General features: G+C 38.3%; 1 protein-coding gene across 1 annotated transcript; it reads left to right on the top strand.

Moving 5' to 3' along the window:
• The first annotated feature begins 9,561 nt into the window (after positions 1–9,561).
• On the top strand, positions 9,562–23,410 carry LOC110042489 (gamma-aminobutyric acid type B receptor subunit 2-like). Its single transcript, XM_089273741.1, has 17 exons — positions 9,562–10,042; positions 10,860–10,997; positions 11,332–11,499; positions 11,915–12,028; positions 12,724–12,789; positions 13,428–13,634; positions 14,109–14,348; positions 14,797–14,866; positions 15,585–15,665; positions 15,827–15,977; positions 17,096–17,225; positions 17,747–17,854; positions 19,083–19,214; positions 19,941–20,273; positions 20,874–21,023; positions 21,892–21,940; positions 22,533–23,410. The coding sequence occupies exons 1-17, from the start codon at positions 9,818–9,820 to the stop codon at positions 22,589–22,591; spliced, it is 2,421 nt and encodes an 806-aa protein (XP_089129867.1). The 5' UTR covers positions 9,562–9,817; the 3' UTR covers positions 22,592–23,410.
• Positions 23,411–23,949: the final 539 nt, after the last annotated feature.

Here is a 23,949-nt window from a genome sequence, read left to right as displayed (position 1 = left end):
TTCAGGAAAATAACGGAGAAACGATCGAATATTTTGTTTTTGTATATTCGTGTAGGCGATATTACATGTACAAGAGGGTTATAACTTAAGCGCTCTTGTCGGGAATTCCCACGGTATAAAACCCGTCTTATGTTGTCCAATACTTTTGAAGACCTTTGATGAAGTCCTTCTACGAAGCATTTTCCGTGGACGACAGTAAGAAATGTGGTGAGTGCAGAGGTAATTACTGTTATGTTAGAGCAAATCCTCAATGCCGTCTAAGTTATATGTAAAATTTCAATCTTCTTAAAACCTGTTTACACTTGTAACACCGGAACTTCCTGAGGGGAGAGTAAAATTTCCAAGATGATTTTAATACTTCCACATTTTTTATTAAAATTTGAAATAATCCTCGACTCGTCCCTTTCGTTTGGATTTAGCGAGGGCGTTCTTTCGAAGACGGATATACAACAGTTGCATTTGATTGCTCCATTCATGGCGTCCAACCTTCTCACTTCATAGTGTTTCCATATTTCACAGGAGTAACAAATGTTTCAAAATAGTAACTTTCACCAGTGTTGATTTCCCAATTAATTAAGAAAGCCTTACGAATTTAATCATCATCCTCGTTTTGAGTACACTAAACCAACTCAGTATGGTACTTTTATTTTTCTTCCTTTGTTGGTCTTTCGGAGTCCACATAGGGCCATTGGTGAAAAGTTTTTAATTTCTTTAATGAATTTACCCTCAGATATGATATTTATCTGATTCTTTTTCCATATTAACCGGAAGGTTGCAACTTTGTTTTTTCGTTATGTGAAGTACATATTGCATTTCTGTTGACATTTTCGTATTCAATACAATGAGTATAATCTCAAACATTCACATTGGTCCTTTCTGTGTCGCAGGGCAATCATTTCAGCTTGAATTGCGTTGTTCCTAGCGCCTTTGAGAGAAAAGAAGACCTTCTGTTTTTGGTATCTCAGGTACGTAACAACCCTAAACGTTTTTAGTTAAAATCCTAAGTTTATTTTTCAATTTCCTTTCCGGTAGACACAAAAATATCCATCTACAATAAATTAAGAGTCTTTCGCAAAATTTGAATTAATGTGTTCAACTAAAGGCTTCTCAAGAGTGACGTTAGAATTACAATTCGTGTCCTATTTTGTCAGTAAACAGTCAGTAAACTTCTCTTCTCATTTAGATTCATGATTCAAAAGTTTGTCTGTAGAGGAAACAAATAAGGAGAAAAATCGAGACAATAAAATTTTTCTGAATAATCATTGCTCCAGCCATAAAAGTTGCTTCAGGTGTATTTAGAATGGAACGTCTTTAATTACGTTTTTTTCATCTCAACTGTATCTATTATCACTGATAATAATGGGTGATGCAGGTGATCCAAATGGGGTAAACCAACGTTAGTTTTCTTCTGACGTCGTCTTTGTCTAAAATGCGTAATTAAGATGGAGATAAAGAATTTTTTTGTCTTCGGTGCCTTTTCTTGCGTTGAATGTTTCAAGAAGGAAGCCAATTTTTGTTTGGTTTTTGAAATTCGATTAACAGTTAAAGCTTGAATACAAGCAACGGAAGAGTTCGGAAACGTCCCCTTTGAATTCTTAACACAGTTGCCATGGCACGTTGTGAGAAGTGTCTGTTAAACATGTGGAAATTCACAGCTTAATCAGGAGATCATGTTTGAACCTTGTGCCTCGGGAGAATTACCGCTACAATATATAAAGTGTACATTCTAAAAATACGTTCCATATCCTTTGATTAATTTCCACGAGTGATCAAAGGATAATTCCTTTTTGAATATTAATGCTCTGTTAAGCAAACGGGTCATGAGAATAAAGAAAACCATCAACTGCGGGATGTTGTCTCGATGTAATGCCAAATTCTCAGAATTGACATACAAGAAATATATGGTAGTCAACAAGGAGAAAACATACTTCAATCCTGCTCGGAAGTCACCGGCTGAACTGAAGCGTGTAACAAAGAGCTTTCTTTGCAAGGAAAAGACATACCTTTATATCGCTTAAGAGAAGCATCGTCATCAGTCCTCATCGCGCCATCGGACGCATAAGGCCTTCACAGACTGTCTCCAGCGCGAACGATCTTGTGCCGCCTCCCTCTTTCTAGTGACCAGTCGTCTTGCACTGTAAATTTCCTGTGTCGGTTTCTGTAGTCGCCCATTAGTCTGAGGGGGTGACTAGCCCTCTGCAGACTTGCAGAGCCCCTATTAGCCAGTTTGTTCAGGGCTCCTGCCAGGCCTTCACAGCTACCGTAGCGGTCCCGGGACCTACGTCCCACTGTACTTCACCCTGACAGGCAGTCCCCTACTCTGCTGTTGCCCACCTCCCACGAGCGAGGAAGTTAGGGGTTGGTCTTTGGGAGGCAAGGGAAGCAAGCAAGCCTTTTTTTGAAAAAAAGTCGAAATTGGGGTTAAAATTCCAAATGCAGTTCAAACAAAGTTCGAGAATGATCACTATTGACAGATGGTCAAGCAGTTATTGCATGCTAAATTTAGCGATGAACATTTCAAATCTCGATCAATTTGTCGGCAATGTGAAAGAAGTTATTAAGTTATTAGCATTCCGAATTGGAAGATTCGATAATAATTCGTCAAACTATAGGCGCATATCTTAAACTTATACTCGCGTTTGGACAAAGGAAAAGTAATTCTACCGACAAAGCAAGTTAGCACGAACATGAATTTTAAGGATAAACTTACCTAAGAACCTCGAGAATCTGGATTTGGTCCAAAAGGTCTATGTTTTCGGTAAGCATAAAGTTCCATTTAGGATAATTTGCTAAGCTCCTTTATTGAAACTGATTCATAATCGTAGTGAAAACTGGATTAAATTGTAATGTAGAAAAAAAAAGTTGATTCTTCAGCAACCTCAAAAGTATGTATCAGAGCAAGAGAAGATAAGGTGTGAGAGAGATCACTTGCACCGGCCTTTAGAAATCCCACGATAGTCGAGAAATAGCTAATTCTGTGATGCAAATTTTTTTTCACATGGACAACGTAAGCGACTTTACATGCATCTTCAAAGGCCACGAAAACATCCAAGCAACGCGCGTGGGAAACATTATCCCCGGGAGAATTGGCTACCATGTCTAAAGATAACTTAAGAGGGATTACTTTGAGAATTAAAACTAGAAGGGGGACTGACTCTTACCATTTATCCTCTCTTGATCAAAGACAATGTAAGTTCAAGTGAGAAGGAATTTCTAAAATTTGTAAGATTCTCTGTGAAGAATTCTTTGCCAGTCTCATGAAAAACACATTTGACACAGTAGCATTATAATTATTACACTTATAAGATACAGAGCAAAATTGGTAAAATATCTCTAAGTTTCCCAAGATTACTCGAGATCCCGAACATTTGCGAAGATTTTCCGAAGACACCGGAGGGTTTGGAGAAGTAATGCCGAGGACTTCCGCAGATGTTCGTTTGTTATGGTCAGCATACAAATATTCTGAATGTTCGTCTGAAGATTGCCGCAGATCGACCGATATCTTTGGAACGAATATCATATTTAATTAGAAAATTAAGCTTCGTTAAATACCACTTATGAAAGCACACGTGATGCCGAGACCCTGTCCACACTACGCCAGAGAAATTTAAAAATTCAGCTTTATTTCCTCTGTTAGACCTACCGTCCACACTAATCCGTCGCGAAAACGGAGCTTTTCGAAAACGCTCTCTTAAGTCCAAACCGGAGGAATTTGAAAACGCCGGCTTTTCGTTTTAGAGTGGACGGAAAACATTTTGAAAATGGAACTTTTCGAAAACGATGACGTCACGATAATCATGTGATTTCCCTGACCGAGTTTTCCTCAAACAAAGGTCCAAAATGACCGGTGATTGGTTAGTTTTCAAATTTTTTTCCCGCGTAGCGTGGACAGGGCCTAATATTAGTCTCGTGAGGGCGCGTGACATGATAGTTGTCCGGCAGAATTGTACCACGTGATCAGTGCAGACGAACGTGTGGAACAATTATCATGAATTATTGTATAATCATTGGAGATCGGAGGGGACTAAAATTGATCAGCTTTACAGAGCAAGAAGGTCAACAAGGTATTAATCTTATCGCTTTTCAAATTCATTTTCGTATGGAATATGAATTTGAAAAGCGAAAATTCGGGATCTCAATTCAGTATTGGCTAATTCCGCGAACACGGATTACACACCTCTTCAAGTTGGTGAGTCAAAATATTAATGGCTTTTTTTTTTCTCTTTGAAACTAAATCAATGTATTTTCAACGAGAGATTACAATTTGAACTTGCCACTCTCGTTTGCTTTACACACTACAGTACAAATATTCTTCAACTTCTCAAATCGCGACCGAATCGCGATGACAGAAAAGGTGCAACGACGGGAAATAAAACCAGGCAGAGTTTTTAATAATTTACATACCTATTTTCGGCTCAAATTTTCCGTACAAGTTCTTGAATTCGATCAGAATTGAAGTCACTTGAAGTGCGGAACGCGTTGCGAAATTAAAACAAAGGTTTTAAGAAACCTTACTTCCTCATTTTTTATCTGCTACTTTAGTTAAATTATAAACTATTAAAAACGACCAAGAAATGAGTATGTTCTAGAACACTTATTTTTACTGTCAGAATTTCACAGATATTTTTCTTTACAACATTGCGACTGAAATGAATATGTATATGTACTGAGGTTAAAATATGAAATGAATGAAATTATTTTCGCAGTGTGTTAGCAATTTAAACAATTTTTTGCATTTGTTTCACGCTAAAAGCAATTGCTCAAATTGCAAAAACACAGCGAAGATCATTTATATTCATAACATTATAAAAGAATCAACTTGAACGAATTCTTTTAACACTTTGCAAAATATCCTGAGCAACTAGCGATGTCAGAATTACTTCACGTAACCGAGTAAAAGTTGCTCTCAAATGCCATTTTGAAAAATAGAAATTTTTGCCTCTTAAGCACACACCACATGGCTAATTTACATTGTAAAACAAAAGTCAGTCTGGCAACTATCTCGAATAAACCTCTATTCAATTCAAGATTTTATCTGGCAGCAGGTGGTCTGTAGAGACGTTTTTGAGGCTTTTATATGGATGTCTTCAAACAATGAGAGCAAAATCGTTTCCTAAAGACAGAAATTATATTATTTTGGTTCACGAATATGTATGATATCGCGTCGTGACGCTTGAATAGTCATTATGATGTAAATTATGCATAGGAAATGCAACAAAACACTAAAAATCATGTGTTTGTGACCAGGTTTGTAATATTTTAAATTCTGTCAGCTTGTTCATTTTGTGTTCGCGGATAGAGATGTTAAAATGGTTTAAGCTCGAGCAAGCTCAAATTGACGAATGTGCTACTGATTAGATAAAGATTTGAGAAAACTCAATAAGGTAAGTAAGGTTGAAGATCTTTTAAAGGCGCACTGTTTTGTGGTTTATGTTTTTAAAGAGTAAAGGAAAAAATTTTGCTCCGCCATCAGCTTGCTTTCAAAATACCACCGAAGAAATCCGATTTGAAGCTAAAATAGTTCAATTGCTAGGTAACTTTCTTTTTACAGTACCACGTAATTAGGCGATTTTTCTTTCGCAGTTTCAATTAAAAGCGAAGATTCACACCTAGTGCGTTTTTCTCCGGGAGATATATATTTTTAGGGAACGAGGACACGAGTTTACAATCGCTGTTTTTATTATTCATATTTCCAGGCAATGAAACGTAATAACTCTTTGTTTCAGCAGCCAATACGGTTCCCTTGTACACAACAATAAGCGACTTCGCCGGCATCTTTGCTGTTGAACATTTTGCTAACATCCAAAAGCACACGTCTTTTCCATCAAATTGCCCATGTGGCGAAGTTTTGAATTTTTTTTCATTCTGACCAAAAACGTCAGGGAATTTCTTAATGTTTTTTTTTTTTTGACATTACAAAGCTCCTTGTGACAATATATACATGTTGTTTTTCAACGTCTTCCCGTTTAACACGCGCCCTAATTAGGTTCAATTACGGTGTAATTTACTGAAAACAAGATTACAACAAATTCTTCTATGATTGGTGGACTACTATGATCAAAACAATGTTGTTTTTCTGGGCTTGTAGTGTCTCTGAGCGAAGTTAATTGGTCCAGAAAGTGGAAAGCAAATAAGAACGAAGTTCTCGTTTTGTTTGGTCAACATTTGTGTTTAGTCCGCATGAAGTTTCCACACATGCAGTCTTGTTTCTGTCCATAGCGGCTCAATGAGTTCGTTGAGGCCTCAAACCAGGTTAGTTGAAGTCAACATTCGTTTAATTTTCTTACCTCTTTTTTTTTTTTTCTAATTAGAGAAGGGTGACTTTCTTATTTTTTGTTTCGAGCTTAATGGAGATAAACAACACCAAGAATTTACTTTGTTAGCATAGCGTTCGAAAATCGCTAGATGCAGTGTTTTTTAATTTGGTTAATTTGCCAGAAAAGTAAAACTATATTGTATTGGTATAAACTAAAATGATGAACGAAATCACGAGTGAAAGAAATGCACCTTAATCAGTTGAAAAAATGATTTTCATTTGGGATAGTTTGGCAAAAACGACATTGTTTTTGTGCGAACTAATAATGATAGTCGAAAGTCAATCCTACGTTAAAAAAAGGAAAATAAACATCTTAAGCCAGTCTGTCCAAACGAAAAATGCTGGGCAATAAAACACGATCAAAAATTCGTTTGGTTATCAGACATTTTCCCATATTTGGGCACATTCAAACGCTGTAACACCTTTTGTTTTTTTGGACGATGATCAAGCATGTGTGATACCGTTTGGCCACTCGCTACAACATCAACATGTTTGCTCACCAAATTAAACAATGTTTGATTATGTTTTTTCGTCATTAGATACTGTTGTGCAAGAAAAAATATTTAAAATCACTAAAAAATGTTTTGGAGATTTATAATTTTATTCTTTATGTTGGTTTTCCATGGTATAGCTAGCCATCGAGAGGACATTCTATCCTGGAAACTGAAAAATCGAGCCCATATATTGAATGCTATTCTGCGCATTAGAAATGCTGACGTTGGCTTTAGAAAGGGTAAATGTTATCCTGCCTTTTCAAGAAAAACCTGTCGATGAAGAATGGCTGCGAAAGAGCTGAATACTTTTTCAAATCGATCTTCTTTTTTCAATGGCCGTTTACGTTTGAGCAGTTCTCAGCTGATAAACTGAGAACTGAGAACTAATGGTGTTTTAACGAAAGCGGACCTTTGCGCTCTCGATTTCGAGAAAATAATCTCAAGCGAAAGTGATGACGAAACTTAACAAAACGTGTAAGAAGTCGACTACGAAAATCTATCGCCGCGTTGAAGTTACCACAGCTGTACAAACCATTTTCTTTTTGAACTATTGTAAAGAAGATTTGTCTCGCAATTAAAGCTTTCTTTTGGCCTATTCAGCTCGGCAGAGATAAGCAATTTGCAACATGAAACATATGTCGATTTTTCTCAACTTTTCAATGATTTACCGAAATGAGACGGTTGACGTTCGTTAAAATGCGATTAAGAAATCACTGAAATAAAATTGGGCTGAAATAAATAAATAAAGAAATTAAGACTGACAGCAATTGCAATGTAAACATATATTGATACTTATTTTGGTATCAATTTTGTTGCAACGTTTTCACTGATTACTACAAAACTTGCAGTCGCCACAAATTTAAAGTGCTTTACGGTACGCTAGCCAATTTCCGGACAAGAAAAACTTTTCATTTGGATTATTGTTATTACATCTAAATGTCATTCCGGTTTTTTCCCATGCATAAGTTGCATTTTACATGCTTGCGTCATGTCCAGAGACTAGTCAAGTTAATTTAACGGCTATGGAACTTTTTTTCGGTATCCTTAGTGTTTGGAGAGCTCTACCATGTGGTGCGTTTGTACGCAACTAAAGGTTTTCAGCATCCTTTGTCATCCCTTTCAAATGTGAACCAAAAACTTTGAACCGCAAAATGTCTTCGAATAATCATCCCTCTTCTATAGCAAGGCCGTCAGAAAAACGCAGACATTAGAGAGCTTCAGTGCGCCTATTGGTCTCAGAACTTTCTCAAGCTAAATATATGCAACGCCAGCGTTCAATTCCAAATGAAAACACGAAAAAACTAGCCTTGCTGCCGTTGCCCGTTGCCGTCGTGGTTTTCGTAAGCTCTATATTTTTATGACCAGACATAACGTAATTTATCTCAAGGCATCGTTCTTAAGTGTTTTTCCGTCGGTGAAGGTCTTACCAGGTACCTGTAGACAGCCATTGAGTTAAGGACGTTCGCGCGAAAATTTTCTAACATTGATTTTTTTCTGAGACTTTTACCACTGTAAGATGATGAGTTAGTTATGTCAGAAATGTGAAAAAAATGGGGGGCCACCGACTTCGTTCTGGAGAGAACATGCCCGGAAGAACACCCTAAATCTGAAAAAATCGGGCTTCGTTAGCGAATAAGGCCACAGTGTCTGTAAGCCCAGAAATATTGCAATTAGATCTTTGAAGTGAAATGTTCTCTGCCAAATATTGTTTAAGTGGACCTATTAACTAAATTTAGTCAATTGGTGAGGTTCCTTAAAGAACAAGTTCGCATTTAGCGAGCATATTTTCACGCGCCTTACAGCCGCAAGATGGCAGGATACGATGTCCCGTGGACAAAAAATCTTGAATTTTTTTTAACTTCCCACATTGATTTTTTGTTCATTTTCAGACAATGTGGAGATAATTGTAAATAAAATCTGTTTCTGGAAAGAAAAGCAGGTCCAAAGATCGTTAAATCCAGGCAAAGCTATAGCGATGGCCACCTGCCCTATCATTGTTCATTTTATTACTTAGTGCGCACCCTGATGCATTACGTGGCGTGTGAATTTGCGTGCGCAGTAAGGATGCGTGCGCAGAAACAATTAGCGCGAACGCCCTTTAGGGTGTGCCACTGAGCAACTATATAAAATTGATTTCTTCTTAGTATGGACTTGTTTTTGGTTAAGCACATGCCTTGTTTTAAAGCCTTTTTAAACAAATCTCAGCGAGCTCGAAAATTTAAGTTGGCTCTGAACACACCTCCTTATAAATTTGGTACAATCTACATAAAGCTGCATCTGATCATGCTTATGACGATTTGATGAAAAAGAAAATGTGGGTCACAGAGCTCGTCTTTGAGTTTTAAGCATTCAGAGCTAAAACTAAAGGCGTTTTTAACAGGTTTTACTGTTGCTATGGTAACCTATTATATAGAAAAAGGACGACTATAATTTGTTTACCAATGATCGGGCATTTGAGTGATACCATTATTGCAGGATCATATGACAAATAGTGTTAGTATTGATCCACCAAAACAGAAGTGATAGAAAGAGCAGGAAACTATTTCAAATGAACTCAACAGGCTAGAAAATCCCAACTGGCGGAGGCAGACTAGTTGGCTATTACAAGTATGAGCGAGGGGTTGAACTAGGGTCTACCGAGAAACAACTCCAGCTTAGTGGTCAGAGCGGGACTTGAACTCGCGACCTCCGGATTTCAAGTCCGACGCGCCGACCACTCGGCCGTACTACTCGCCAAATCAAGAACAAATTCCATGCTTGATGATTTTTTTTATTCTCATGGCCTGTTTGTTTGGCACTGTATTCCTGCTGTAGGGAGAAAATTAAACCTTGGTCAAAAATATAGCTCTCTTGCCTGATCTTTCCTCAGTTACTTCCGGGATAACATAATTTATGTTTACGATGCAATAATTACTCTGACCAAACAGGCAACACAATCTTCTAGCTGTGATTATTCCATAAGAAAGAAATTGGATCGTGGAAGATTTCTTCCTTCGAAAGCGGACAGATGAATCTACTGCCTTCCTTTATCATCTTACTTGTGGCAGTGGGATTAACTACGCCCTCCCAGCGAACACCTGTTTACATCGGTGGGTTCTTTCCTTTGAGTCCAAACAAGGCCTCGGTACCAGGACAGGCACTTCTGGCTGCGGCTGAACTGGCACTAGATCACGTGAACAAGTCTGATATATTGCGAGATTACGAGCTAAGGATGATTGTCAAGGATTCAAAGGTAAGCGTTGGAGAAACTTTAATACCGGAGTAAGAAAAAAAAGAGCCAGACAGAAAGCTAAAGTTCTTGAAAATTTACTGTTTGACTATAGATAATGTTACGTAAGACGATTATTTTAATAACAACGGTGATCTTTCATTCATGACACAACTTTTAATGCAACGTTAGGCCGGAGCTTTTTAAAAGGAGCCACGTCACGCTTCCCGCATCTTGAAAATTTGAGCCTAAATTTTTCAAGTTCGTAATCCGCGTCAATCTTCTCCATCCTCAACCATCCTTGTTCCTTTATGATTTATTATTATCTCTGGTGTTTTTCTATCTTAGGAAACTACTATTTTCGGGTTTCCTTTAATATAAAGGTAATTTTTTTCGTGGCCAAAATAACTCAAAATACCGTGACTGAGCTCGTTTAAGCACAAACGTTTTTGAGAGGTGAACGTCAACATGAAGTCGAGTTCTCTATTTCAATTCACACAGTGTTGTCTGAGAATGAAATAAGCTGTCGCTTATAAACTGCCGCTTATAAGCCTCCCCCAGTTATAGGTCCCCCCTTGAGTTTAAAATGAAATGAATTCGATTTATTATGATGTTTTCAAGCTTAATTGAAAACCAGTATACGAAAAACGTATTTCGATCAACATTGCCGTAGCTCATTTGGAAACAGGTTTTTTTTATTCTCTTTTAAACCCCCAGTTGTAAGACGCTCTGTTTTTAAGCCCATCCAAAACCCCTTACGAAGATGTATAAGCCCTGCGCTTATAAGTGACAGATTACGGTATTGGCTATTTCTTATGATTAACTTTAAATATCTCTTCAGTGTGATCCAGCTTATACTGCCAACATGTTCATGGACTTGTTGTCACAGCAACCAGACAGTTTAATGGTGTTTGGAGCCGCATGTTCCGATGTCACGGAAATTTTAGCCGAGATGTCAGCATACCGGAATTTAGCACAGGTCTGTTATTTATGAACGAATGGCTAAATGAATGATTAAATGAATGAATGAATGAATGAATGAATGAATGAATGAATGAATGAATGAATGAATGGAGAATGACGGAAAGGAGGGAAGGTATGTTTATTCGCCTGTCCGTCTGTCTGTCTGTCTAGTCATTTCGACCGTCAATCAGTAAGTCAATTAGTCAATCCGTTTGTCTGTTCGTACGTGAGTGCGTCCGTCCGTCGGTCCGTCCGTCCGTCATTCAGTCAATTAGTCAGTCAGTCAGCCAGTTGGTTAGTGGTGTAGTATGCCTTATGAAATCTAAACTTTCACCGAACTGTCATTGTAGATATCCTACGCTTCAAGATCGCTGGCGCTATCAAACCGCGAAAAGTTTCCAACGCTGTTCCGCGCCTTGCCCTCCGAGTCTGCGCGAAACCTGGCTAGAGTCGCGTGGATAAAACATTTTGGCTGGGAACGGATTGCCACCATGTTTGAAAAGACAAGCAGCGATCTGGTTAGTTACAAAGGAAATTCGTTATTTTCTCTTCTTGTTTGTTTCTCTTCTTGGTGTAAATCCAAATCTCTGATTCTGGTGGTCTCGCTTACGTGTCATAAGTTGCCTCAATGCTCATGTCATCTCGAGTAGATCTTATCATTTTACCTCTTTAGTTCTTAAACAGAGTAGATTTCTCTTGAGCTCAGCGTAGATTTAGCAGTGTTGTTTGTCACGCCAACACAAAAAATGTTTCATATAACTATAAAACAAATTGAGGTTGGAGAAAGGATGTCTTGTCTTAATGAGATAATGATTTGAGCAGACCACTCAAGCGGTCTTTGCTGTATCACGTGAAGTAATTACCTTTACCTTGCATGTGGTAAGACGCAGTTTTTGACACACACTTAGCGAAGTCACTGTTCTTTTTTGAAAGGCTTCTCAGTCCAATAGTCAAGTCATAAGAGAACTAAAGGAAATAAACCGAACAGTTCTTCAATCAGAAGAAATCACCGGGCAACACATTGATCTGGACATGAAAACACTTGTGGTAAGTTAGGAAAACTGCATCTTTTATCCCTCAAAAAAAAAAAACAACACAACATTGACTCAACCATTAAGACACTATCATGACTATTGCCAGGAGAGGACGAAGGTAACAGATCTCCATACGGGCCTTATTCTCAAGGTGAACCCTCTCAAGTTATTTTTAGATCTTTCCAGGCTGCAGAAATCACAGGAGAGCCTAGGAATGACCACCCCTGTGACGCGGATTTAACTCGCGTAGCCAGCTCAAGCGTTTTACACGCATTTCCATCCTCCACGCACGAAAACATCTACGCAACGCGCTCGCGCGATAACATTACCCATGATAGGGCTGGGTACCATGGCTAAAAATAACTTGTATCACTTTAGAAATAAGGCCTATATGGGGGATCAACTTTCTACCGTTCAACCTATCTCGGTATTGCTTGATATACTTGTTTGTCATGAGATCTTAATTCACCTGCCCTCCTTTATCCACCTGGGAGGGGAGACACCAGTGAGAGTAGAGTGTCTTGCGCAATACCAAAACAGTGACCCAAGTAAACTGACTGGAGCCCAGACCTCTCTCTGAAAAGCCTTGAAAAGTCCAATGCATTTTCCGCTGATCACTTTACCTTACACATTTATGAAGAGTCCCTTGACAGATGTTTTCCCTTACATTAGATCAATTAAAGGTTTCATTTTTAATCTTTCTCTCAGCGGAATGACGCAAGAATCATTGTTGGAACCTTTTATGAAGCCAAGGCTAGACATGTCTTCTGTCAGGTACTTTATGTCAAGTAAACTTAACCAAAGCATGATAACTTTAAAACGAGGGACTGCTGAATAGTTTTTGGTGTATTTCCATTGCGACAGAAGTTTATTTTCGGGAACACCAACGCTTTACGTAACAATCTATTTCCAGTTTAGTTCATGATTCCATTTACACCCATCATGTACTATTCTATAGTCTCGTCATTTGACCTTCTTCCAGTGACGCTGTGGTTTTGTGGTTCAGTTGGTAAAGCATTGCGCCGGTAAGGTAGAGGTCTTGAATTCAAATCCCGTTGAAGCCAAGAAATGTTTTCAGGTTTCCTAGAAATTGTTGAAACTGAAAAACAACTGCGAAGGTTATTTCTTCATTTTTCATTCCTTCCACCGTTTATAAAATTCTTAATACTTCGTCATATTCCAAACTGAAAAGAGTGAAAGAATTTTACAATGGATAATTATGGCAAACCTATTCCAAATTCCATTCGAAATTTGTACCTGTAATGATTTTTTCGCTGAAAATCAATGTTGGTCAATACATGTGGGCAATTAATATCATGCTAAAAAACTAGGTGCCGGTTTTCTTTTTTAAATTTAGATTTTAAGAAGCCGACGATCGGTAAGAATACTTACAATTCCAATTCCATTCTTAGGCTTACAAGTCAGACCTGTTTGGAGCTCGTCACGTTTGGATTTTGATTGGTACATACACTCACGAGTGGTGGTCGGTCCCAGATCCCTCTCTACGATGCACCAAAGAAGAAATGAGGAAGGCTGTTGCGTACACTTTCATATTTAACAATCAAATCTTCGTGAGTGAGGACAAGAAAGGGACGCAAAACAAAACCCTTTCAGGACTGGTGAGTATCTGTGTATTGATTAAAAAAACCGAAATGCTCATCGCAAATGTTGGCCGAAATAGACCCCAGTTACCGATGTCATGCTCTTCCGATTTTTTCCTTCAAACAAAAGTTAAACAACACCGCTGTTTTTTTTGTTTTTTTTTGCCGAATTTAGTAAGTACTGAATTGAAGTTTCTTTAGAATCCGTGGCAAACTCATAAAAACATGGGACCCAAACCTTGCCAATTTTTGCAAAAAATGTATGCCAGGCGGTAACGTTTGCCCCTGGCGTACATTTCTTTATAGGTTTGGGTTTCCAACTTTATATGAGTTTGCAACGTATTTTTATGAACCTTCTAAGATTCACTAAATTTGGCACGATAAATTGAACTATGGAGGTGATTTGTTGTTCATTTGAAAAACATGAAAAATTGTTGATATTGCGCGACATCGGTAAAAAGGTTCATTCCCTTATTTTGTGTCTCTCTACAGACAACAAGGCAATTTTACAAGCAATACAAAGAAGCGTTACAGAGGCGAAACTTATCATCTGCGCCCAACATCACGGCGTACACATATGATGCCCTGTGGACAGTAGCTGCCTCCCTGAACAAGTCCATCCCTACACTGGAAGCTATGGGACTTAAATTACAAGACTTTTATCAGAATAAAACAGCAATGACAAGATTATTTGTGCAGACAATTCAAGATATCCATTTCCTTGGGGTAACGGTAAGTAACGAGTTGATTTTTGTTAAATTTGTTGTGTTGTCACGGTTGTTGTTGTTGATCAGTTGTGCAAGACGTTAAGTTGCTGTTACAATGAAACGCGAGGAGAGTAATTCATGGATGTTCGATCATTTGCCAAGTTTTATCATTATGTGTCATGAGCCGGAGTAGAAACAAGAACGAAAGTTAAGAAAAATTTATCTCTTGCTCTTGTCTGGCGCTAACTGCTATGCTTTCCCATTGAATTTGAATCTCTTGAAAATTTCCCGAGATTGGAAAAAAGATTCTGCTTGTTTCACAAGCAAATCTCGGATGCTCTTAACTCTTTTTGTGACACCCTGGTGTCAGGCAATAGGAGCTGAAGAAATTCTCTAAGTGAATCCTTTCGGTTTTGAAAAGTTTGCAAACTTCCCCCAAGTTTTCAGTTAAATGGATACTTCCTCCTCCCTAGGGAGAAGTGGCGTTCTTTTCTGATGGTGATCGATATGATGGAATGGTGGAAATCCTTCAACAACATCCAGGTACTTATTCCATTTCTAGACATAAGAGAGACAAGTAACTTCAATGGTGGGAATCTCGTAATATCTAAGAATTTAAGGGTTTCAGTCATGATGTTTTGGCCACGTGCAAAATTACCTTTAGTGGTTTACTAAGATAGAAAAACACCAAAACGATAACAATAAACCATAAAGGAACAAGGATGATTAAGGATGGAAAAGATTAACACCGATTACAAACAACGAACTTGAAAAATTTAGGCTAAACTTTTTAAGATGCGCAAATCATGACGTAGCTCCTTTAACTGTCAGTGAACCCGCGTTTTTCAGCAGAGGCGTTGCTAAGTGACACATAAAGTATGGTTATTCCGTCATGGTGGACATGTGCATAAATTTTAGAGGTACTAGTGAGTGTAGCTGACGGGCTGCTGGGATCAGAAACTCTCTCGAGTATTTCTGTATGCCCTGGACCCTTATTTTGCTATGTGGTTTCTTATCGGATAGTTTGTTGCTAAAATCTCGTGAACGCTTCGGTGGAAAATAGTATTTTACGGGATAAAGCACCGCCTTCATCTTTTTTTTTTTCCAGTAAATTGTTACTGGCAAAAGTTGAATTTCACATTCCAGCTCTCTATCAAGCCCCCTCCATCAAAAGGCTTAAAAGGGATTTCACTAGGTAGTATGTCATTTAGAATAAACTGAAGTCTTGAAAATCACTGTCAATAAATTTTTCTGTCCACAGATGGACATGCAGTACCTGTTGGTTACTACGACGCACGCGTAAGAGAACTGCGGCTTGTTGGAGAGGGAAACTTATGGCCAGGTAACACCGAAACATTATTACATTTTCTTTCCCCTTCGGCTACATTTTCAAATTTCTCCGGCATAGTGTAGGCGGGGCCCTAGAGCACACGGATTTCTTTTTGTCGCCTTGGGCAGTATCAGTTATTTAATTCATGCACTTCTTGCTTTTTTTTTTCGCAGACGGTAAGATTCCTCTCGACAAAACCATCACAGTAACAAAGTTTGTCCAGATGCCCGTGTGGCTGATCAAATTAACAAGTGTACTCAGCTTTCTGGGGATTGCTCTAGCACTGTTTTTTCTGGGATTTAATTTGCGTTATAGGAAAAAAAGGTTAGTTCTTAATGCCATTAAATTAACTTTCATGCTTTGATACCATGGTGTTTATGCAGTAGTTCTCAAACTTATTTATTATTCCTCAAGTGAAAACAAAGAAGATCTATCAAACACTGGTGATCGTCTTCACTAGCATAGATTTTAACGGTTTGAAATCTCTTTTAGTTTCGATTGAGAAGATATATCAAACACTCAAAACAGAGTTTGACTACAGTTTCAAACGCCTCATTGTTTGTCAAAATACTTCGCTACGCGTCGTATTTTTCAACTCTTTTCTCAGTTTTTGGTAATGTGGTAAAAAAGCGGCTTCTCGTGTTTGATATATTACGTGAAAATCTCTTGATGTTTTCAGTTATTATGACGGTGAACTCTAATGTATAATAAGCAGTTTCAGGACTGAAAGAATTTACGGTAATGGACATAAGGTTACATATAAAAAAGAGAACGAAACACAGGGAGAGTGAAAAAAGCATGCTGGGAAGATACAATACAGGAGAGCATGATGGGTAAGACATGTGATCACCCTTAGAACAAAATCTACTTTGATAAGTTAATAAAGATGGTGAATTTTAAGCTCGGTAATTATTATTTAATTATTAACTTATCACTACTCACGATGAATTCGATAGCGTTGATCCTAGCAGTATGCAGGACACCTATCATATATGAACTCAGTTAAATGACCTTGCTCTCCATTTTGTCGTAGATAGTGAGTAGCCTAGCAGTGTGCGGTTGTTAACAAAACGGTGGCCCCTTCATTGCGTTTCGAAGTGTCTGGCAAGAGGATTTAGATAAAGTTTTGAACGACTAGTAGATTTATACTCAAACAATTAGATTATTAACTCGCGATTTGTATGCGTGATAGGAATCTCGAGTACATAATTTAATTACTAAATAAAGGCCTTAATCTATAAGGAAATCCCCCTCGAGAGCTCAATCAATTTTTCAGTTATGGAGGATTTAACTTCTCACTCCTCATGCTCTCTTGTACAATGTTGATATCTTTCATGGTGATTTCAAGTTTTCATTTTTACATCGCCGTGTGGGAGTAATACCTATACAGTTTTTTACTCAAGACTCGCTTGACTTTACTAATGACTTTTAATCACATGCAGATATATAAAACTGTCAAGTCCAAACCTCAATAATGTCATTCTTCTCGGCGGGATCATGATGTACTGCACTGTGTTCATGTACGGCTTGGATGGCCGGCTCTCGCCACTCGGCTACAATTACGTTTGCAGAGTGAGTATTATATATAAAAAAATACTATTGGAAATCTAATTTCAAATCTACATTAAAACGTTATTTTATAATTCTCTATACAATTTTAAAGAATCATCCAAAATTGTTTGAAATTTCGTTCCATGACGCTCTTTGAGACTTTGAGATTGTGTGAATTCCCAAAAACATGATGAAATATCAGCGACCAAACGTATGAAAAATTTACCATTGAACCGTACCCCCCTCCCTTCCTCCTACATACCCTCGCCTTTATAGCGTTAGTGTCTGCAAATCAGAGATACCCATCGAGTACCTATTTTAGTCTCGGTTTTCACGCACAAAGCAGGTTTTATTCTCCTCATGCCTGCCTACCTACCGATACCTGTATCTCTCCATGCCATAAGTTACATAAGGCTTTGACATTCTTCTCCTGTCCACTTGGATTTGCTGTTATAGCTCTGACAGTCGCCCATGACTGCCACCCGGTTGCGCGCTTTTCTTCCTCAACCAATCTCCACCATGTTGTTTTATTCTCCTCACAGGCACGATTTTGCTTGCTGTCGCTGGGATTCACGGTAGGATTTGGAGCCATGTTCTCCAAGACTTGGCGAGTTCATCAAATTTTCACGAATATCAAGAAAATTAAAAAGGTACAAAAGCAATAATTTTCTCTTTGCTCGACTATGTTTCACACAAGGCTCTCTGATCAAAGCTGGCCACAGTTTTGCAACAAACGCAAATAGTGCGCATGCGTGACCTTTAGCTTCTCAAGTTAAGTTTTCTGTGACTTATGTAGCACACACTGAGGATGTTGGCCCTGAAGGAAGAAACTTGTATTATCAAAGTAGAGTTAGAAACTTCTGACCTGCAAGTCAATTGCCTCTACTCCTATCTACCACAGAGTGGTTTTCAATTGAGTGTCAGAGAACGAAAACCGAAATAATCACTCTGGCTAGGCATAAAGAACGTGGATGATCTAGTGAACCAATCAAAATTCGAAGAAAGTACTTCTAGCCGACAGAAAAGCGCGCGAAAACGCGTGCGAGCGAGTCATTATTGGTTTTGGTCTTACTTCTGATCGGATGAAAAAGTGGCGCGAGATTTTTAATCCAATCGTTTTTCGTAGTAACGCAAAACCAAAGCAAATGGAAATGATTTTCGACATTTAATTAAGAGAAAACCGCCCTAAACGAGTTTCAGTTACCCAGATGATTGAACGAATTTGTGATCTGTTTGCGCCGGCAGATTTTAGCTTAAAGAGCCTAAGCGCAGATAATTATTTTTTTTGTTACTCTTCTTAGGCCTCGTCCACACTACGCCGGAGAAAACTGAAAATGCAGCTTTATTTCTATGGCTAAGCCTATCGTTCACACTAATCCGTCACGAAAACGAAGCTTTTCGAAAACACTCTTCAATCCGGAGGAATTTGAAAACGCTGGCTTTTTCGTTTTCGTGTGGACGGAAAACATTTTGACAACAGAGTTCTTCGAAAATGATGGCGTCACGGAAACCATGTGATTTCCCTGACCGAGTTTTCCTCAAACACAAATCTAAAATAATCGGTGATTGTTCCGTTTTCAAATTCCTCCAGCGTAGTGTGGACGGAAAACGTGTGATGCGTTTTCAGAGTGAAACCTCCGTTTTCAAATTTCTCCGGCGCAGTGTGGATAGGGCCTTATACTGCTATAACTTACTATCATCATCAGTGCCCCCAACCCTTCTGCGTGATCGCGGGTTGACTAGCGAAAGTTTCTGAGGACTAGGGAAGGATAAATAACAGTCGTCAGTGCGAGTAGAACTAAGTACTTTTATTCAGCTCTTTACCTTAAAGCACTTTATCAGTGTCTGAATTGATATCATCTCACTTCATTCTGACAGGTGGTACGTGACTCTGACTTGTTCCGCTTGTTAGGAGCGCTAGTGTTTGTTGATGTGCTGTTGTTGGTGATCTGGATGATTCTGCACCCACCCAGCAGACAGGTTATCAGTCACACCGATGGAGTTCAGGGGGTATGGAGTCAGACAGAGAATTTGAAAAATAGTGATTGTAGTACTTCGGAAATAGAGAGACAGCAGATCTAGTTGTCAATGGTCAGCTAGAAGAAATAGTCTTCTAAAAGAACTGAAGCTAACGTGATGTGGCCTAGTTAAAGGAAAATATAGAAAAAAGTAAAAACCCAGCAGAAACTTACTCACTTGTTCGAAAAAATAAATAAATGTTGAGCTTTAATTTCGGTTAGTGTTTAAAGGCTGATGGGACCGAGCAATTTTAGGTCAAAAACAATTAACTCAAATTAAACGTAACAAGGTTACAAAACCTAACTGACAAGAGGCAAACCAGTTGGCTATTTACGAGCTTGACCGAAGATTTTATCTCAGGACTACCGTGAAACTTGAATCTGTCGTCTCCAGATTTGAGGTCCAGTTCCCTAACTACTCGGCCACGCTGCATTCTCTTCCTTCCTCGTTCGCTTTTTTCTCGTTCCCTCCCGCTCGCTCGCTTGCTCGCTCGCACGCTCCTCGTTCGTTCGTTCTTCCTCCCCTCCAGTTCATTCATTTTTTCACACAGGAATACTCAACGATCTACCTAAATGTTCACTTAGTGGTGAAATAACTTTACGTATTCGCAGACAAAAGTTATAAGCAAAATAAAACACAGACTGAAAATTTTTAAATTTAAAAGATTAAAATATTCCAGGGCTCCTTGTAAATCATGTTCGACTCTTTTTTTCACAGATTTCTGACGATCGTGATCACAAGACAGTTCTTTACCGGGAGGAGTGCGTAGGGCCTCATTTCACCGTGTGGATCATCGTGTTTTACACCTTCCACAGCCTGTTACTCATCTTTGGATTGTTCCTTGCATTTGAAACCCGCAAAATCTCCATTCCAGCTCTAAATGATTCTCGTCTGATCGGCATCAGCGTGTACAATGTGGTTCTGTTGTGCGCAGTGGGTGTCCCTGTGTCATTTTTCACCAACAGCCATCCCACAGTCAGCTTTTCCCTAATCTGTGCAGTCATTTTGTTTTGTACCACGTTGACGCTCGGGATTCTGTTCGTGCCTAAGGTAAGGACACCTGAGGGGGTGCTTCCAAAACTCAAAGTCGAAACACATATTCATTTCAACTGCTGAAACCGAAAAAAAGCCCATGAGGCGCTAGGAAAGCCATATTTTTTGTAAAATTTGTCCCTGTGCAGTGGAACGTCGCCTTACGGCTGGCACCTCGTTATTACGGCCACTTCATTCTGGCTGGAACAAAAGCTCAGTCCGTCGTTTTCTTATTTAAAGAACCAGAATTTTTTTGCCCGTTGGTGACCGCATTAACAGGGTTCCACTGTACTAACGATATTGTGTATGCTAGGTTTGATGATTTTAGAACTTTTCTGTACGTCTTTATGAGCGTTGTAAAGGTTTTCGTGCGCTAATAGTTATGGGTAAATGTACCAGTCGCCATCTTTTTTTCTTTCGGGTGATTATGGGATGTTATCATGCATAACATTTTGATCTCAAGTTGAAAAAGTTGGGCAGACGTTTTTAAATTCTTCCTTTGCGTCTTGGAACAATGAAAAATAAAAAGACCATTATAATTCAATTTCCTCCAACACTTCGTAATTATCAGATATCGCTGGTTACAAACCACTGAATGCGCATTCGACCTCTCTTCAGGTTATCCAGATATACAAAGACCCGGATGGTAATCCGTTGAAGCGTGGTAACAGAGCCAGTGGCCTGTCACGTGGCACACCATATTCCCAATCAATCGATGCTCTGCAAAATCGCGCCAGGATTGATCAGGCGGAGAAGGAAGCCGAAGAGGTAAAGCCTTGAAGGAGCTCAGTTACTCTATTTTGAGTTATTTTGGCCACGTACAAAATTAATGCCTTTCAATTAAAGAAAACCTAACAATAGTATTTTATTAAGATACAAAAACACAAAAGAGATAATAATACTTAAAGGAACTAAGATTGTTAAGGATGGAGAAGATTAACACGGATTACAAACGACGAACTTGATAAATTTAGGCTAAACTTTTCAACGTGAGCAAACCGTGAGGTAGCTCCTTTAATTTTGAGCAAAAGCCTCGAGTATTTCTTAAAACCTAAAATCTCTTAGTACTTAACTTAATGACTAAAATAAGGTCAACGATAGTAAATTTAAAAATATTAAATCTGATTATTTTGTCAGTTTCGAAATCTTAACTTTGAACTTTTTTAGCGCTCTTACGCGGTTTAAATCGGTCGCTTTAATATGGGAAAAATATCGTGAGGTATTTGTACTCGTTTTGTGTGTTTTTTGTAGCAAAATATTTCCGTTTTCCCGATAATTTCATTTAAATTAGTTTAGGTCTTGTCGTTGAACTAATCCAGGAAGTAATAAATCAAACAAGAGAGACTGTTTTGTACAACATTTTCAAACACCGAGAGGAGATATTAAAACTGATACGACGGGTAGCGGAGTATTTTTGACCAACTTTGAGGTGTTTGGAAATGTGTGAAAACACCATCTCTCCTCAGTCGAAACTAAAACTAGAAATGAAGTCGTAAAAATCTATGCCTTTAAAAGATCAAATATCTAGAAATCGTCAGGGTTAAGATTTCTTTTAAATTTGTTTAAACTTGATGAATTATAAATGCATTTTAGACAACAATTTCTAATGTACCATTTTGTGCTAAACTCGTGACAGGCAAAGTCCAAGTTGTCAATGCGAACTGACGAAGATGGATGCGCCAACGGTACGAGAATTATTTCCCTATTTGGAAGAGATTTTGCTTGTTAATTCTCAGGGTATTTAATATCACGTGTTCAAACTCCCTAAACATAATGATATCGATTAAAGATACAAATTCTACTCTTTTTACATTACTAATCACTACAAATTTAGAAATTTAAAATGTTGAAAAGCAGAGGTCTTATAGTCATTTATAACTTAAACTAAAACGTGGCTTTTTTTATTATAAACATTCATCTAATCACATACATCATTACAGTAATCTACTTACAAAACTTAACTTAACCAATCAATCTTAAAACGAGTGAGCACGTTGAAGTACGGACGGGGGGGAGGGTTAGGGGGGTCCGCAATTATTGAAAAAGTCCTGCACAACAAAAACTGCTGGAAAAAAAAATTGTGTAAGGGGAGCCATGGGAAAAAAATCGAGCAAGTGCTTTGTACTATCTACGTCCTGTTTTTTGATATCAAAAAACAATTCTTGCACAAGCTATTGCCCACCAAAAGAAAAAAATCATGCACGACCTGAAGGTGAGAAAAAGAAGTTCATGGCCTATTCCTAATGAAACCAAGGTTAATTCCGTTTTCTTTTTCAGCTTTGGGTAAAATTGAAGCGCCTGAAACGAGAGCAAATGCGGAACAAGGAGAGTGCTAAACGCCACGAGGGCAGGGATTGCAGTGGTAGATTTCTGAGGTTTAAGCCACGAAAACGACCCGCTGTTCCTCTTAGTTTACAACGCGAGTCGCATTCAGATGGGTACGAGCCAGACAGAATGGAGAGAATAGAGGCGGACGAGGGGAGTTCAAGCATGCAAGGAAATAAGGATGAAGCTGTCGCAGTGACAGAGGAAATGGACTAAATGTCTGCCAGAGCTAGGAGAAGTCCCTCGTCGCGCGCGTAAAATTCCTTCCTTGCGAGAATTCGAGCCAAAATATTCCCCAATAATGATGTACCCAACACAGATTCGTAGAGTGTGGCGGCGTGTGGATGACAACCAATCAGGGTCATCACCGTGCCTGCAAACTTATCTCCTACGTTTTTCTCGGGGGATTAGATTGAATACGCAAGTATGACTATCAAATTTGGTTCCTGACACGCGACATCTCGCTGTTTGGTTTTTCAATTCTTCGCTCAAATCAATGTAAATCAATGTAGGAGTGAAAATAATGAATGAGCCAATTGGTAGATGAATGAAAGAATGGATGAGTAAACGAGTAAAGTGTGGATGGAACATGAGAAGCATTTAATGACTAAACGCAAGAAGCAAAGGATGACAGTAATATTGATAGAACTAATGAATAAGTAAGTAACTAAGTAAGTGAGTGAGTAAGTCGGTGAGTGAGTTTTAGACTTCAAAAGCAAAATATTTAACAAGTGCTGGTAAAATTGAAAGATTTGTTTGTGATAGTAACAAAAAGCATGCAAAAAGTTCAGTTATTAATAAAACCGCAGAATTCACATTTATTACAAAAATATTTTAGCAACATCATATTTATTTAATATCAGAAATTAATTAAATATTTATTTATATAAGTTTATTTCTGAAAGAAGAGCAGAATTGATGGCTTAAGAGTATATACCGGTGGATTTTTAGACTTAGCTCTGTGATTAACTGCCATCCAAACTGTGTTTAGCTTATCAAGGTGGCTTCCTACGGTTTTGATGGATTATAACAGCCCAACTTCTAACTCTTTTGAAAAATGTTCCAAGATGTTTTTCCTTTCTCTATTTACTGTTTACTTAAGTCGTTTACCATTCTATGTGAAACTTGAACAATTAAACTTCAACAAATGACCAAAATGAACGACTACCTAAGGAGAGACTGGGTACTAGTAGGTTAAATCAAGTTTTTCTCAAAATCTACCCGCATGACCCCACCACAAAATTTCAGGGATAAGAAATTGGCACTGATTTCACATTCATGCAAAGTAAAATAAAAATCTGTATTTTCGCAAGCTAAGGAAATGAGAAATCAAAAAAAGCTCAATATCTGTCTTACAGATTTTTTAAAA

This window comes from Orbicella faveolata, unplaced genomic scaffold (genome assembly GCF_042242905.1).
Source record: "Orbicella faveolata isolate gen_17 unplaced genomic scaffold, um_ofav_v1 contig_35, whole genome shotgun sequence".
Classification (NCBI taxonomy): domain Eukaryota; kingdom Metazoa; phylum Cnidaria; class Anthozoa; order Scleractinia; family Merulinidae; genus Orbicella; species Orbicella faveolata.
Note: the sequence above shows the minus strand (reverse complement) of the source record. Positions and strands in the feature narration are given on the sequence as shown.

Excerpts from the sequence above, each read along its gene's own strand:
- LOC110042489 (XM_089273741.1), top strand. The coding sequence starts at position 9,818 with ATGAATCTACTGCCTTCCTTTATCATCTTACTTGTGGCAGTGGGATTA. Across the intron at positions 10,043-10,859 it reads TGATTGTCAAGGATTCAAAG|TGTGATCCAGCTTATACTGC; the intron begins GTAAGCGTTGGA and ends ATATCTCTTCAG. Across the intron at positions 12,029-12,723 it reads TGGACATGAAAACACTTGTG|CGGAATGACGCAAGAATCAT; the intron begins GTAAGTTAGGAA and ends TCTTTCTCTCAG.